This window comes from Vigna unguiculata, chromosome 3 (assembly GCF_037176805.1).
Source record: "Vigna unguiculata cultivar grain cowpea cultivar isolate G323 ecotype 2 chromosome 3, ASM3717680v1, whole genome shotgun sequence".
Classification (NCBI taxonomy): domain Eukaryota; kingdom Viridiplantae; phylum Streptophyta; class Magnoliopsida; order Fabales; family Fabaceae; genus Vigna; species Vigna unguiculata.
Window position 1 is genome coordinate 57,170,930 of NC_140794.1, and position 14,412 is coordinate 57,185,341.

A 14,412-nucleotide genomic window follows, 5' to 3' on the forward strand; every position below is an offset into this window, starting at 1 on the left:
AAAACTACTTCGAAGATACTATGAATTTGTCCAGCAGCATTGTGAACAAAATTTGAGGATTATAAAAGTGGCCCCACTTGTGCAACTTTTTTCTCGACCATGAGGGGATCTTTTTCTTCGTGCTGCATAATTCTGTTGAACGTACCTCATTGTATTATCAAGTTCTCTACCACAAAACAAAAGCTAGTAAAGAATCTTATACTATTAAACTCGTTGCCTAGAGAGAAAAAAAGGGCGAAAAGGCACCAACATCATGGTTAAACTGAAAAGGTAGAAACTAGAAAGATGTCACCATATGTTTAAGATATAATATAATGGGTTGAACTTCTTCATTCTACTATTTCAACTTTGCTACTATTTAAAACCGTATCTTAACGACCAATTAGCACTTGAACTTGCGTCTTTGTTCATTACTCCTTCGTTTCTCATTCTACTTTTTCTTACTATTTTCATTTGATACCCATCAAAACTTGAGCTCTCTTCTTAGTTGTTCTTCTCTGTTCTTTTATACAGAATGGACCACCTTTTCCTAGAGCATACCTTTTGAATCATTTGGTCTTCTGTGTGAACCTTGGAAATGAAACTCATACCTGTCAGACATTCTGCAATGGGTTCCATTTGGATGTGCCATTTCTTTCTGTTACTGTTCATACTAGATACTTCTTTAATTGCAAGTATGGCCAATAATGCAACAGATTCCTACTGGCTTATCAGAATCAAATCAGAGTTGGTAGATCCATCAGGAGCACTTGGCAACTGGTCTCCGACAACTCATGTCTGCGACTGGAATGGAGTAACATGTGCAGTTGATCAGGAACATGTTATTGCCCTGAACCTGTCTGGTTCAGGAATATCCGGTTCCATTTCAGTTGAGTTCAGACACCTCTCTTCTATTCAAACACTTGATTTGTCTTCAAATTCTCTTTCTGGCTCCATCCCTTCGGAGCTGGGTCAGCTTCAGAATCTAAGAATATTGCAACTATACTCAAATGATCTCTCTGGGAACATTCCTGCAGAGATAGGTAACATGAGGAAGTTGCAAATTCTTAGAATAGGTGACAACATGTTGAGTGGTGAAATTCCACCTAGTATTGCCAATTTGAGTGAATTGACAGTTCTGGCGATAGGATTCTGCCACTTGAATGGAAGCATACCAGTTGGGATTGGTAAGTTGAAGCATCTAATATCGCTTGATTTAGAAATGAACAGCCTTAGTGGGCCCATACCTGAAGAGATTCAAGGCTGTGAAGAGCTCCAAAACTTTGCAGCATCAAACAACATGCTTGAAGGAGACATACCTTTCTCTATGGGGTCGCTTAAATCATTAAAAATTCTGAATCTGGCCAATAACAGTTTGTCTGGGTCAATTCCTCATGCTTTGAGTCATCTTTCTAACTTGACTTACCTGAATTTGCTTGGAAACAAACTGCATGGAGAAATTCCTTCTGCGCTTAATAGTCTGATTCAGCTGCAGAAGTTAGACTTGTCCAAAAACAACCTCTCTGGATCAATACCTCTCCTTAATGTAGAATTGCAGAGTCTTGAAACTCTTGTTCTGTCTGATAATGCTCTGACCGGTAGCATTCCAAGTAACTTCTGCCTCAGAGGTTCAAAGCTTCGGCAACTCTTTTTGTCTAGCAACATGCTCTCTGGCAAGTTTCCTCTGGAGTTGCTCAACTGCTCCTCAATACAACAGTTGGACCTTTCCGATAACAGTTTTGAAGGAGAACTTCCTGCAAGCCTGGATAAACTGAAGGACCTCACAGATCTTGTTCTCAACAACAACAGCTTTGTTGGATCTATACCTCCTGAAATTGGAAACATTAGTAGCTTAGAGGGTCTTTTCCTATTTGGTAACTTCTTGACAGGTAAAATTCCAATGGAGATTGGAAGGCTGCAGAGATTGAGCACCATTTACCTCTATGACAACCAGATGTCAGGACTCATACCAAGAGAGATAACAAACTGCACAAGCTTAGAGGAAATTGACTTCTTTGGAAATCACTTCACAGGGCCCATTCCAGAGACTATAGGTAAGCTCAAGGACTTGGTTGTTCTGCATCTTAGGCAGAATGACTTGTCTGGTCCCATCCCACCAAGCATGGGGTACTGTAAAAACCTTCAGATATTGGCCTTAGCAGATAACACGTTGTCTGGTTCCATTCCATCTACATTCAGTTACCTCTCGGAACTCACCAAAATTACCCTTTACAACAACTCCTTTGAAGGGCCTCTCCCTCATTCACTCTCTTCTCTCAAAAGCCTGAAAATCATCAACTTTTCACACAACAAGTTCACTGGAAATTTCTTTCCTCTCACTGGTTCAAATTCTCTTACCATTCTGGACTTGACCAACAACAGTTTCTCAGGTCCCATCCCTTCCACTCTAGCCAATTCTAGAAACCTCAGCCGTCTCAGACTTGGACAAAATTATCTCACTGGAAGCATTCCTCCTGAATTTCACCAACTCACGGAGCTCAACTTTCTTGATTTATCATTCAACAATTTAACAGGAGAAATGCCACCTCAACTCTCAAACTCCAAGAAAATTGAACACATCCTCATGAGTAACAACAGGTTGAGTGGCAAATTACCTGTTTGGTTGGGAAGCTTACAAGAACTTGGTGAACTAGATCTCTCATACAATAACTTCAGTGGGAGGGTACCTTCTGAGCTTGGTAACTGCTCCAAATTGCTCAAGCTTTCTCTCCATCACAACAATCTGACCGGTGAAATCCCCCTAGAGCTTGGAAACCTCACTGCCCTCAATGTCTTTAATTTGCAAAGGAACGGATTCTCTGGCCCCATTCCTCCGACAATGCAGCAATGCACAAAACTGTATGAGCTTAGGCTCTCAGAGAACTTTTTAACAGGTAACATACCAGTTGAGCTAGGAGGGCTTGCTGAGTTGCAAGTGATTTTGGACTTGAGTAAAAATCTCTTCACCGGTGAGATTCCACCATCTCTTGGAAACCTCATGAAGCTAGAGAGACTCAACCTCTCTTTCAACCAACTTGAAGGAAAATTTCCTCCTTCACTGGGCAAACTCACAAGCCTGCACGTGTTGAATCTCTCAAACAACCATCTTGAAGGCCAGATTCCTCCAACATTTTCAGGATTCCCACTAAGCTCGTTCCTGAACAATCAGGGCTTGTGTGGCCCACCACTGAGATCATGCTCTGAATCCACGGCACAGGGGAAAATGCAGCTATCAAACACACAAGTGGCAGCAATCATTGTGGCCATTGTGTTTACTTCCACAGTGATATGCTTAGTGATGTTGTACCTGATGCTCAGGATCTGGTGCAACTGGAGAAAAGTTGCCATTTCGAGTGCAGAAGGTGGCACTGTTGCCCACAAGATAAGGAATGGAGAGTATTGGAACATGAATTCATTTGGGTTTATTCCTTCACCAGATAAGCAGAATTCAGCAGCAACTTCCTTCTACAATATTAAAATGGAGACCATGGAAAATGCACATATGTAAAATATTTTTCATTAGTTTGGGTTCCAAGCTTTGAGGAACCATTGTATCTCACAGTACTTGCACATCCTCAAATGCTAACATCATTTCATTCAATAGAAATACTTCTTCATTCAAAAGCATCATCCTACCGCAGTATCTGCCACCGGGAATTCTTCAAGAACGAGTATATCATTCCTAAAATTCGTAATATATTTTATTTAAATAAATATATAAAAATAAATTGATAATTATTATAGGTATTAAATTTAGCTTATTAAAATAAGAATATAATAAAATACATATAGCGTTCATGTTTCCGTAGTATATGCAAAACTACTATTAAAATTCTTTTGAATATACAAAGAAATTCTTAGTTTTATCGAATGGAAGAACGTAGGATCGGTTGAGATTTGTAGGGTTTTCTTTTAAGATACGATAGATATAAAAAATATATTAGCCACATGAAGTTGTTATTTTATTTTATTATTCTATAGAGCAAAATGTAAAAGTATCAAATATTACAATTTATTAATCCTGATTTCCTAAACTTACATAATAACTAAATATATTTTTATGTTTATACGAAAATATTTTTAAAAGCGAAAGATTTCCAAAAAAAATAATTGAAATAAAAAAATATATTAAGTAAATATTTTTAACATTCCTTCTTACTTAATATTTTAAATTATTTTTTTGGGTTAAGTATATTTTTAATACTTGAACTTTGATCCAAAATTGAAATTCATCTCTGTCTGAAACTTCGATACACTTTTTTTACTATGAATTAAAGTACCTTCGAAAAGTAATTGTGGTCAAATTTTTTTATGCTTTTCAAGATTTTTCATATTTCTCTAGCACTGTCACCACAATCTTATCTAGAGTATTGCATTTGTAAACTTCTTTACCAACCATTTTATCTCTTTACTAATATCAAACAATTTATTTGAGCATTCTTTAATTGTCTTAGACTTTTTTTTATCCTTTGCAATTCAAACTCCCTTATTAAATTCATAACTTTCTTGAATCTCCTTCATATTCTCCTTTCAAATTGTTTCAATTTTTTTTTGTGACTTTAAGTCATGATCTTGATTTTTAATTAATTTTTCAAAATCCCAAATTAATTAAAATTATGACTAATACAAAACACAAAATTCAATCAAGCTTAAAACATACTCTAAGCAGTCTCACCAAACTGAAAAAAAAAAAAACAATGTATTTACCACTTAATTAGATATGAAAGACGTATAAGGAAGAAGAAGGTTTGAAAAGAAAAGATGCAGGGGACAGGATCCTACACCTTATTATGTTTTTCCAATTTACTAAATTTATGTACATTGAATGAAGGGGACATTGAAATTAAATGAACATTGTATTTAAGGAGAGATTATGAGACATAAACTAAGGAAACAAAGCGAAATATTGGAATTCGTGAATAACAGACTTTCAATTAACTAGGGTCCATACACAATTCATAAAAAAAAAAATAGCATATCCAGTTCTTCTATAATTTATTTTAATAATAGAAGAGGATCAAAATGAGAAAACAGTTCCACAATTCATTACAACTGTAATACATCAACAACTTGCAAGGACACAGCACAGCCCAATTTACTCTTCCCTACCCCTGAAGCCCTGTTTCGTGTACACAATTCTACTACAAGTTGCTTCATGACCATGATCTTCAGTTTGTTCCTTGCGTCTTATGTTGAGCAAAATCCATTCATGTTCTCCTTTGCTTAACTTCAAACCTTGCTCATCAGAATTTTACACACTCAAGTTATAACTGACTATCCTCAGTTTTCTCTTATCCCCATTCAGGTCACTCCTTAGGATCATGGTAAGATTTCAAGTGCATCTATCTAGGCTCAGGTGCCCCCATATTTAGTTGGATATTTGAATCAGGGCTTCCAGCAATGAACTTGTCAGAATGAGAAAAGGAATTCTCTTGTACTGTTAAATCTCATTTGGAATTAGTGAACTGGTGGTGCTGTGGAAGGAGGACCTTGCACTTGCAAGCCCATTTGAGGATACAGTGCGGTCACTTTGACTTAGCCCACCGAAATTGAGGAATGGTTGTTGCTTTGGAGAGGGAATAGCGTAGTCTTTCTTGGTTAGCATCTGAACTACTTCAGACATGGATGGTCTCAGAGTAACATTTGATTGTGTACAAAGAAGGCCAGCTTGGAGCGTATGTGATGCTTCTTCTACCGTAAGTTTACCTTTCAGAGCTGGATCAACGGATGCTGTTATATTATTTGCCTTGTAATTCTTCCACACCTGAACAAGAGATGAAGTGAAATTCATTGATACCAATACCAATAAGTTACGGTGAGTGAGGGATAGTTAATCTTACGCTGTGGAGAAGTGAAGTTGACCCCTCTATGTGATCACTGTTCCTCTTACCACACACAATTTCAACAATTAGGACACCAAAAGCATATATGTCTGCCTTCTCTGTCAGTTGTCCTTTGGAAACATATTCAGGAGCCGAATATCCCCTGACAAAAGCAGATGACTTTAATATGCGACCAGACCAATAGTGTAACACAAGTGAATTTTTTTATTGGAAGACATTAAAACTTTGTCCATTCTTGTACAATTTTTTAAGAGAAACGTTTTCTTCACAAAGGATGTGCAGTTTTGATCATCGCAGAGTCTGGATATATGTAACTAATTTCAGAATCCTCGTGTTTTTACATAAATTGAAATGAGAGAACTTTTCTACTTACAGTGTTCTCGAATTTGCTGTCTTAAGATGAGATTTGTTTCCAGTAACAATGCGAGCAAGACCAAAATCCGCTATTTTTGGATTCATATTCTCATCAAATAGAATGTTGCTAGAGTTTATGTCTCTGTGAATAATCTTTGTTCCAGAGCCTTCATGAAGGTATGCTAGGCCCTCAGCTACCCCACATATGATTTGAAACCGTTTTTCCCAGTTCAGAGCATCTTCTGAGCCCCTACCTGCAAATTACAAGGGATCTATTCTCAATTTTGAAAATAAGCACATAGCAAGATAGAAAAGGAGAATAAGATAACATGCATGTGTTCCCTCAATTCCCCCCCCTTCAAAGCTAAACTGAATTGTGCTAGTCAGTAATCAATAACAAAGCTTAAACGCCAAGTCACCAATGAAAATCGTGATTTTCCTCTATAGCAACTTGTAGCACTTTTAACGAATTGTAAGACATGTTACAGTCCATAACGAAAATAACACCACAAAGTTCCTATAGACCAACCAAATGTGTTCGATTAAAAATACGCAAGACAGTTAAATACATATGAGCAAATGTCTCTCTGGCCAGTAAAACGAAGACATTGAAATCATGCTCAGTAAATAATTGAGAAAAAACACCGACTTGAACTAAAATCGCTCAAACTGTATAACTCACCGAAAAGGAATTGATCAAGACTTCCATTGGGCACAAATTCATAAACCAACAGGCTTTCAGGGCCTTCAATGCTGCACCCCAAAAGCTTCACCACATTCTTGTGTTGAATCCCACTAATCAAATTGATCTCATTGAAGAACCCCTCTGTCCATTGCCGTTTATTAAAAAATAATCGTTTAACAGCAACAATCTTCCCAGTGGGGAGGGTTCCTTTGAACACGGAAGCAGCTCCATCTTGACCTAATTTGTTTGCAGGATCAAAATGATCTGTGGCGTTCTCGAGCAAATCGTACCTAAAACTGAAGCCAGCTACGAAGGAAAAATCAGGTGCCAAACCACCACTGTCGCTTACTGAAATAGAATTAGCACATTAGAGCATAGAAAAATACTACACAAAAAAATACAACCACTGTGGCATTAAACGAACAAGCATTACCTTTTCTACGTGACGACATTCTATGGCAGCACATAGATGCAGCTATTACGATGAATGAAATCCCTACCATCAATGATAATACAAATGCAACGATCGTCCACACACCAGGCCCTTCTGAATTAACTTGAACTGTAAAAGAAATAGCAATGTCAATGTCCTGTCGTAACTAGCCTGGTGTTGGGATGTATGAATTAAAGCATGGAATGTATAGCTACACCGCATGATGTTATTATAAAAGTTAACAAAATAAACAACTGTATATATACACACACACATTTGGTACGCGTTTACATATATCATTCATAAAACTCAAGGAATATTGGAGGTGATAACACTCTTGCTACAAGTAATTAAACTTATTATTATTTATTCAAATTCAATATCACAAATTAAGATATTATAAAGCGTATCAACTGAACATTCTTAATGGTGCTTATTTTATTTTGGATGAACACAGAACATCTCTTGACCAGAAATAAAATGACCAATCTCTTAAATCACCATAAGATTCATTTAGAGAATTTATTGGAATTGTTTAACTTATTTTTTCAATACCTATCTGTCTCCTAGTTGTAGTTTTGTCACGCCAACTCCCAATTTCAACCTTCTTTTTCTCCCTTCACTACTGGCCGAAGAACGAGTCTTCTTTGAACACCTTGTAGGTTTCCACTTTTGCACCTAGTCTCTCACAATTACCTCAAAGAAGTTTAAGTAAAAAACTACCTTAGTCTACATCTGTTGAGCTTTGTTTTCTTGTCCAAAGTGTCTATGATCACTTGGAAGAATATGATGGTAAAATATCATCAGAAAAAAGGATTTCCAACTTGTGCTTTATTGTGGTAATTTGCGGAACCTAGTTATTCTTCACAAACTGAAAGGTACTTGTCTACAAGTGTCAACCTTTTTTAAGAGAGTCCTTTCTTTCCTTCTTTCCTATATAGTTCCATCCAACAATTTGTACCTGTCCCATTATTTGAACCATTCTCATTCCTCACTCATGACACTCCAAATCAAACCACTCCTCAAAGTTTCTGGTCTCCTTCAAGTCCACCAGAACCATCATCATCCCCTGTGATCACCTAACATTGCAAAACACAAAAGATTGGTTTCATATTACATGGTAAGTCCTCTTCTTCAAGTCCCTCACCACCACCTACCCACACCATGACTTCTGATACTGAAGATCTAGTTATCATATAACTCTTCAAAAAAGTACCAGCTCTAGCTCTACCTATAATCATTATCCTATTTACAATTTCCAAGTTATCAAAGGTTGTCTCCTTCGGTTTTCTCCTTTCTTATTTATGTCCGTTATAACTATTCCTAAAATGTGAAGAAAGAACTTGATATCTTGAATGATGACAAACTTGAATGATTGAAATGCTTAGTCTTACCCAGAATATTATCACACATGAGAGTTGATTCCTTTTCTACCTAAAAAGAAGACAATTGGGTATAAGTGTGTTTAAGCTGTTGAAGTTAAGTCAAATGGTAAAATTGGTCGCCTTAAAGCATAATTAGTCACCGAAGGATACACATAGAAATAAGTCACCGGATCATTAAGAGCTTTCAATTTATGTATTCTAAGCTTGGTGCATGTAAAGGGGTTTCCTTGGGGAAATGTCGGATTATTGTTTGTACTAATTGATAGACAAGATGATCTGGTATACAAAGTTAATTTAAACTATTGTTTCTTGATTACCAGTGACCTCGTATGTATCTGTCATACATGTTTTTTTTTATCAAATAATTATAATAGAAGTAAAAGAACAAAATCCTTAGTGTGTGTTACCTGTAGAAGGAGAAACCTTGATGTCGTTAGATGTTGAAACGTCGTTGTAGAATTTGTGCCTTGAATACCTCAAAATGCAACCAGTGAATAGACTCTTACCCTCACCACTGGGCACACATTCCAGCACTTTCTTCGCCGCTTCGGTCAAGCATATCTTGCACCTCCCTTTGTTCAGCGTCGACCAGCACTGCGCCAGGGCGAAAATCCCCTCCCCTCCGTCCACCGCGAACCCACGCTCCGTTGCCTCCTCCGTCACGTTCGACACCATCGCCGACACCAAGCTGGCCGTGTCATTCCCCAGAGTTGGGGCCACGCAGATGCCGATATCATGAGTGGGGTCCACGCTCTCGCGGATAAAGGAGTAATCGTCGTATCGGAGGAAGCAGCCGTCGAGGTAGATTCTGCCAGCTGCCTTGGGCACGCACCGTGACAACACCAGCTTCGCTTGGCTGAAACACATGTAGCAGTCCGCGGGCTTCAGGTCGCGCCGGCATTGGGCCAATGCGTACATCGGAGGCCCAGAACCCAGCAGCGTCTGCGCTCCCCACCCTCGCTCTTTGACCTGAAACGACACCATGTCCATTATGGCCATGAAATTCGACGCGGTAGACTCAGGGTTCTCATAATCCCCGCACGTGAGACCCGTTTCGCGTATACCCGTGCCGGAGCATCCCGCACGTGGGATTAACAACGACGACGACAGCAGCATTAGGCATAGCCAGGTAATAAGATTTTCAGGAACGTTAAAAAATTGCACCATTGTTTTCTTCTAATCAACAATTGCTCTGCTTTTGGTTTTGTTTGAAAATAGTGAGAATTAAACAAGTGATGATATGGTATTTGGCTTTGATGCCTCGTTATGATTACTCCTTTGTTGCTCTGTAGACATGTGTTTGTCGTGGGGTTCCGCCGTGAAGGTGGACAGGGAGAGGGTATTCCCGATCTTGATTAATTTCCTCAGAGGCATGATCCTTCAGGTTTATGTGTTTTGCAGCGAGGTAGAAAGATGATATAAGAACAGAGAAAAAACGTTGTGCATGCGGAGATCGTGATGAACGAAAGGAGAAATGAACTGGCTTGGTTTTTTGTTTTTCCTTATTTAGGGTTTGCATGACGTAGAAAATAGAGTGGAATATCACCTTCAACATGCTATTCGCTGGCCCTTCTCTCTCTCTAGCAGTAAGTAACACCATCTCCAAAACTAGTCCTTACAGACTGTACTCCACCATTAAAAGTGCGTCATGTGAAATTATAGAGTTTTATTGTTTGGAAGATTGTTAGGCAAAACCCTCTATATGAATAGAAAATTCATCAAATTATTCAATTTCAAAGCCTAGTGAGAGATTCAATATTATTTCGTTAGAGCTTTTTTACACTACAAAGAAATTCGTATAGAATATTATTTTTACAGTTTAATCATAATACTTAATCTTTAAATAACCCTAAAAACTTTTGCTATGATAATTGAAATCTTATAAGAACGATGAAACTTCAATTTTTCGGGCAATTATTTTGGTTGGTGTTGTGAATATATGGTTGTTAATATTGAAAAAATATTTTTTTATCAAGACTTAAGATTCTATTATTAGATACTTGTGTTCTATTGAAAGTTTTATGAAAGGGCTATTATTGGTTGACAAAGTTTTTTAACAAAGTTTTTGACAATCTTTCTTATTTAGGTAAAAAAATATTATTTTATTATTTTATTTTAATTAAAAAATCAAAATTTAAGTTTGTTAATTCCATTTTTAGAAACTTTGTTAACTTTGTCAAAAAAAAATTTGTCAATAGGTAATTTTCCTTTATGAAATTTAAGTCTTGAGATTGTAAATACCAAATACTAAGTGTTGATAGGCTACTTGAAAACTTTAATGGCATATATAAAAATTTAAAATTATATGACAAGTCATAGAATCAGCAATATATGCATCTTTAAAAAAGTGCTAGATAGACACCGATTCGTGAAAAAAAAAATGTTTTAACAACTCATTTTTGTCGATATTCGTTGAAAACAGAGTGTGTCTACTCAAAGTAACTTCCTTACTTGATTGAATGGTAATGAAATGAGGTATGTATCGTTAATAAAATCATGTTAAATTTTGAAGCATGTCAAGATCTGGCGACATATTTTTTTCATGCATCGTAGAGTGAATGAGATTCAGAAGGAGCAGCATTAGCAAACTTCAACTAATTGTTTGAGTAAGCATTTAAACGGCGAAGACGGGATACAAATCAAAACTCACTCTCAGTCTCATTGTATAACCATTGTCTTCAGCAAAAAAATGGCATTTACATATGGAACACTTGACCCATTTCACGATGATATAGTCTCACACACTATACATATCATACTTTTGAAATCTGAATGGTCGTCGTCATCCACAATACCACAAACGTCAATAGTCCTGTACAATAAGGTAAGTTACACAACCAAAAAAAGATCAATTTCACTCCAATGCTAAATGATTCCTTAATAGGGAAAACAAGAATCTGATTTTTTTCACTTCATATCTTAATTTAAAATATTTACATAAAAAAAGTAAAAGCACTGACATTTCTATGTAAATATTTCTATGTATGATTGGATCTCCTAATACTATAATTCTGTAATTTTAATTCATCAACTTATTCTAACATTTAATGTAAGTAAAGTTCAGATAACTTGATTTATAGTACTTGAGATTCAATTGGAATATAAGACCTAGATCCAAAAGATTAAAACTGTAATTTTTATTTTTTCCCCAAAAACAGAGTCTTTAGTGGCAGTACCTGCTAATACTTGATCGTGTTTGTAGGTAGACCTTGCTCCTGACGGTATGCCAACTGTAAAATTTACAGAAAGAGTGAAAAAACCAATTTTTTTTCTTTCAAAGAATGATTATGAATTAGCGAAAAAGTTGGTAAATGGAGGAGGAACCTGAATCACAATTGGAAGTGGAGTTGAAGTCCCCGCACATACAGACCTGTCTAATCCCATCGGAACCGTAGCCACAGGTGCCACCGGTGGCTTCACAAGCGCCACAGAACTCATCATTCCCCTGGAGGGAGTACCTAACACGGATCCCGTAGGACCAGCCGCCAGGCCCATCAACCTTAAGCGGAGCGACGCTGTAAGCACTGCTATACCCTTCACACTGAAGCTTGGTGAGGTTAATCTCCCTAATAGCCTGATAGGGAACAGCACAGCACTCGGGTGGGCCGGAGCCGAAGAAGGCAGCCGAGCCCAATCTCTTGTGGCCCATCATCTCCCAGGCGGGGCAGGAGAGGTAATCCTCGCAGCCCATGCCGGAGACGTTGCGGCAGGGGAGGTGTTTTCCGGGGAAGCCCTGGAAGAGGGGGGAGCGGGGGGAGCAGGCGATGAGCATGAAGACGTTGTCGGCGGCGGGGTTCATGTAAGGAGCGCGCCAGGGTTCGACAGAGAAGCCGTTGCCTCGGGATCCGAGGACGAGGTTGTGGCAGGTGGACATGTGAGGCTCGTGAAGGGTGAGGGCCTGGTAGGCGTAGTCGATTTCGAGGACCCTGTAGGAGCCGGAGCTGACGTGGAACATGAGAACCTCGTTCATGCAGAAAAGAAGGTCGCGGAAGCCTGGGTGGCCGCAACCGTATTGGAGTGCGAAGGGGTAATCTATGGTTATGTTGCCGCAGTATGAACGGCATGTGTTGGGGTAACACCGACTTAGAGTCATTGCATATGCTGCTGCCCAGAGAAACCACACTCCAAACACCACTGAACCCATGCTTCTCAATACTCACTTGTTGCATCAGTTACGTGATGATTATGAGGAAGCTTTATTTTGATGTTGGGGGAATCTAGATGAATTGTGTGGGGGTTTTCCTTCGCTTTATGTTGGGGTAGGGACCACGGATTATTGTTGTTCTTATTTTATTGGACATTTTTGGGGCTTTTCTATTTCTCCCTACCTTTGCTTTGCTTTCGCTGCTTCCTCAACAATATACTGGTTTCTTTAGAATCCAATATCTTTATAAGGTTACTTGTTGAACAAACTATACAGAGAAAAAAGACAGAGCAACATGAGTTACCATGCGTACTCGTAGTAAGAAAACAAAAAAGTTTACATGGTTGGGATGGTTTATAAATAGAACAATAATAGTATGACTTCTTTTTTTTTAATTTGGTTTAGTATGAACTCTTGATTAATGTATTGTTATTTTTTTAAAAAAATTTAATAATTCACACTAATAGTTTCTTCCTTCTGTTTGAGATCCCAAATTAGAAAAAGAAAAAAATTAAGACCAAAGCATTTGGCTACAAATTGATCTTAGTAGAGAGATAAAGAGCACTGATCACTTGAAGCTCTCTAAATTTTGTAGTCCCATTCTATAGTGCTGTCAAAGGATCTTTTCCGATACTCCTCTAACATCTTCTTCATTTACAAAAGACTTTAAAAAGAACAAAATTAAATAAAGAAAGACAGACAAGTGTTGTTGAGGTGATTGATTAAAATGAATGAGGTAAGTTATTCATGTAGATGAAAAGGATTTATTAAAATTTTTATATATTTAGTCAAAAACAAAAATAATAAATTTATAAGATGTAAGAGGTGATAAAGAAAAAGGAAGAAAACTAAAACTAAGTGCATAAGAAATATACATGAAATAAAAATTATAGGTCATATGTATATCGTTATTCTTTTATTTGAGCAACTTGTACTTGTATAAATCTTTTTTATAATTTCTTAACTCGTTTATGTTTGATGGTTCTTTGTCACTTATAATAAGGGTTTTGAGACTATGTTAGATCATTTATTTCTTTCCAAATTCATATGCTATCCCACACATAAGACAAATAAAATAAAATAAATCAACAAGTCACAGTTTACATTCACATTTCCTATTTTAACATTTCTCTTTTAACTTTCCATGGATTCTTTAAAAATAAAATCATGGTAAAGTTTCGAGTTGCAGGCAATACCCATGTATAAACTGGTTTACCTATTGGCGAGACTTGAAATTGAAGATTTTTGACTTATCAGTCTTTTTTTTTTTTCTTTCTTACCGAGAGAATCCCAATTTTAAGCAAATAGAATAATAATATGACTTTTACTTTTTTATTTTTATTTTTTTACTATTTATGATGTGATTTACTTTTATTATAAAATTATTAATTAATATACTATATTTTTTTTAAAAAAGTAATGACTTACCTTAAATCATTGTCAAATTATGTCAAGAAGTAAAATAGTTAAAATCAAAATCAAAATATAATTTTCTTTAAACAATTAAAGGGAAATTATTATTTTATTGAAAGTTCAATATTTATTATACTTTTGTATTAGATGAATTAATGAACCTCAAATAGAAAAAA

The 14,412-nt window shown here is 36.9% G+C and overlaps 2 protein-coding genes and 1 pseudogene across 3 annotated transcripts; 1 reads left to right on the forward strand and 2 right to left on the reverse strand.

The window, feature by feature from the left end:
• Positions 1 to 214: 214 nt before the first annotated feature.
• Positions 215 to 3,603, forward strand: LOC114175068 (uncharacterized). The gene has a single exon (XM_028059827.2). It carries the CDS (start codon positions 578 to 580, stop codon positions 3,485 to 3,487), a length of 2,910 nt encoding a protein of 969 aa, XP_027915628.1. The 5' UTR covers positions 215 to 577; the 3' UTR covers positions 3,488 to 3,603.
• A 1,305-nt stretch (positions 3,604 to 4,908) lies between these two features.
• LOC114175524 (cysteine-rich receptor-like protein kinase 1) lies at positions 4,909 to 10,492 on the reverse strand (annotated as a pseudogene). The gene is made up of 6 exons (XR_014993596.1): positions 9,087 to 10,492; positions 7,295 to 7,423; positions 6,859 to 7,209; positions 6,196 to 6,430; positions 5,820 to 5,964; positions 4,909 to 5,743 (listed from the first exon to the last, which is right to left on the reverse strand). The product of XR_014993596.1 is annotated as a cysteine-rich receptor-like protein kinase 1 (transcript).
• A 767-nt stretch (positions 10,493 to 11,259) lies between these two features.
• LOC114178879 (wall-associated receptor kinase galacturonan-binding protein) lies at positions 11,260 to 12,953 on the reverse strand. The gene is made up of 3 exons (XM_028065014.2): positions 12,004 to 12,953; positions 11,856 to 11,909; positions 11,260 to 11,491 (listed from the first exon to the last, which is right to left on the reverse strand). Exons 1-3 carry the CDS (start codon positions 12,821 to 12,823, stop codon positions 11,433 to 11,435), a joined length of 933 nt encoding a protein of 310 aa, XP_027920815.1. The 5' UTR covers positions 12,824 to 12,953; the 3' UTR covers positions 11,260 to 11,432.
• Between the last annotated feature and the right edge of the window lie 1,459 nt (positions 12,954 to 14,412).

Excerpts from the sequence above, each read along its gene's own strand:
- LOC114178879 (XM_028065014.2), bottom strand. The coding sequence starts at position 12,823 with ATGGGTTCAGTGGTGTTTGGAGTGTGGTTTCTCTGGGCAGCAGCATAT. Across the intron at positions 11,910-12,003 it reads CACTTCCAATTGTGATTCAG|TTGGCATACCGTCAGGAGCA; the intron begins GTTCCTCCTCCA and ends TAAATTTTACAG. Across the intron at positions 11,492-11,855 it reads ACACGATCAAGTATTAGCAG|GACTATTGACGTTTGTGGTA; the intron begins GTACTGCCACTA and ends CTTATTGTACAG.
- LOC114175068 (XM_028059827.2), top strand. The coding sequence starts at position 578 with ATGAAACTCATACCTGTCAGACATTCTGCAATGGGTTCCATTTGGATG.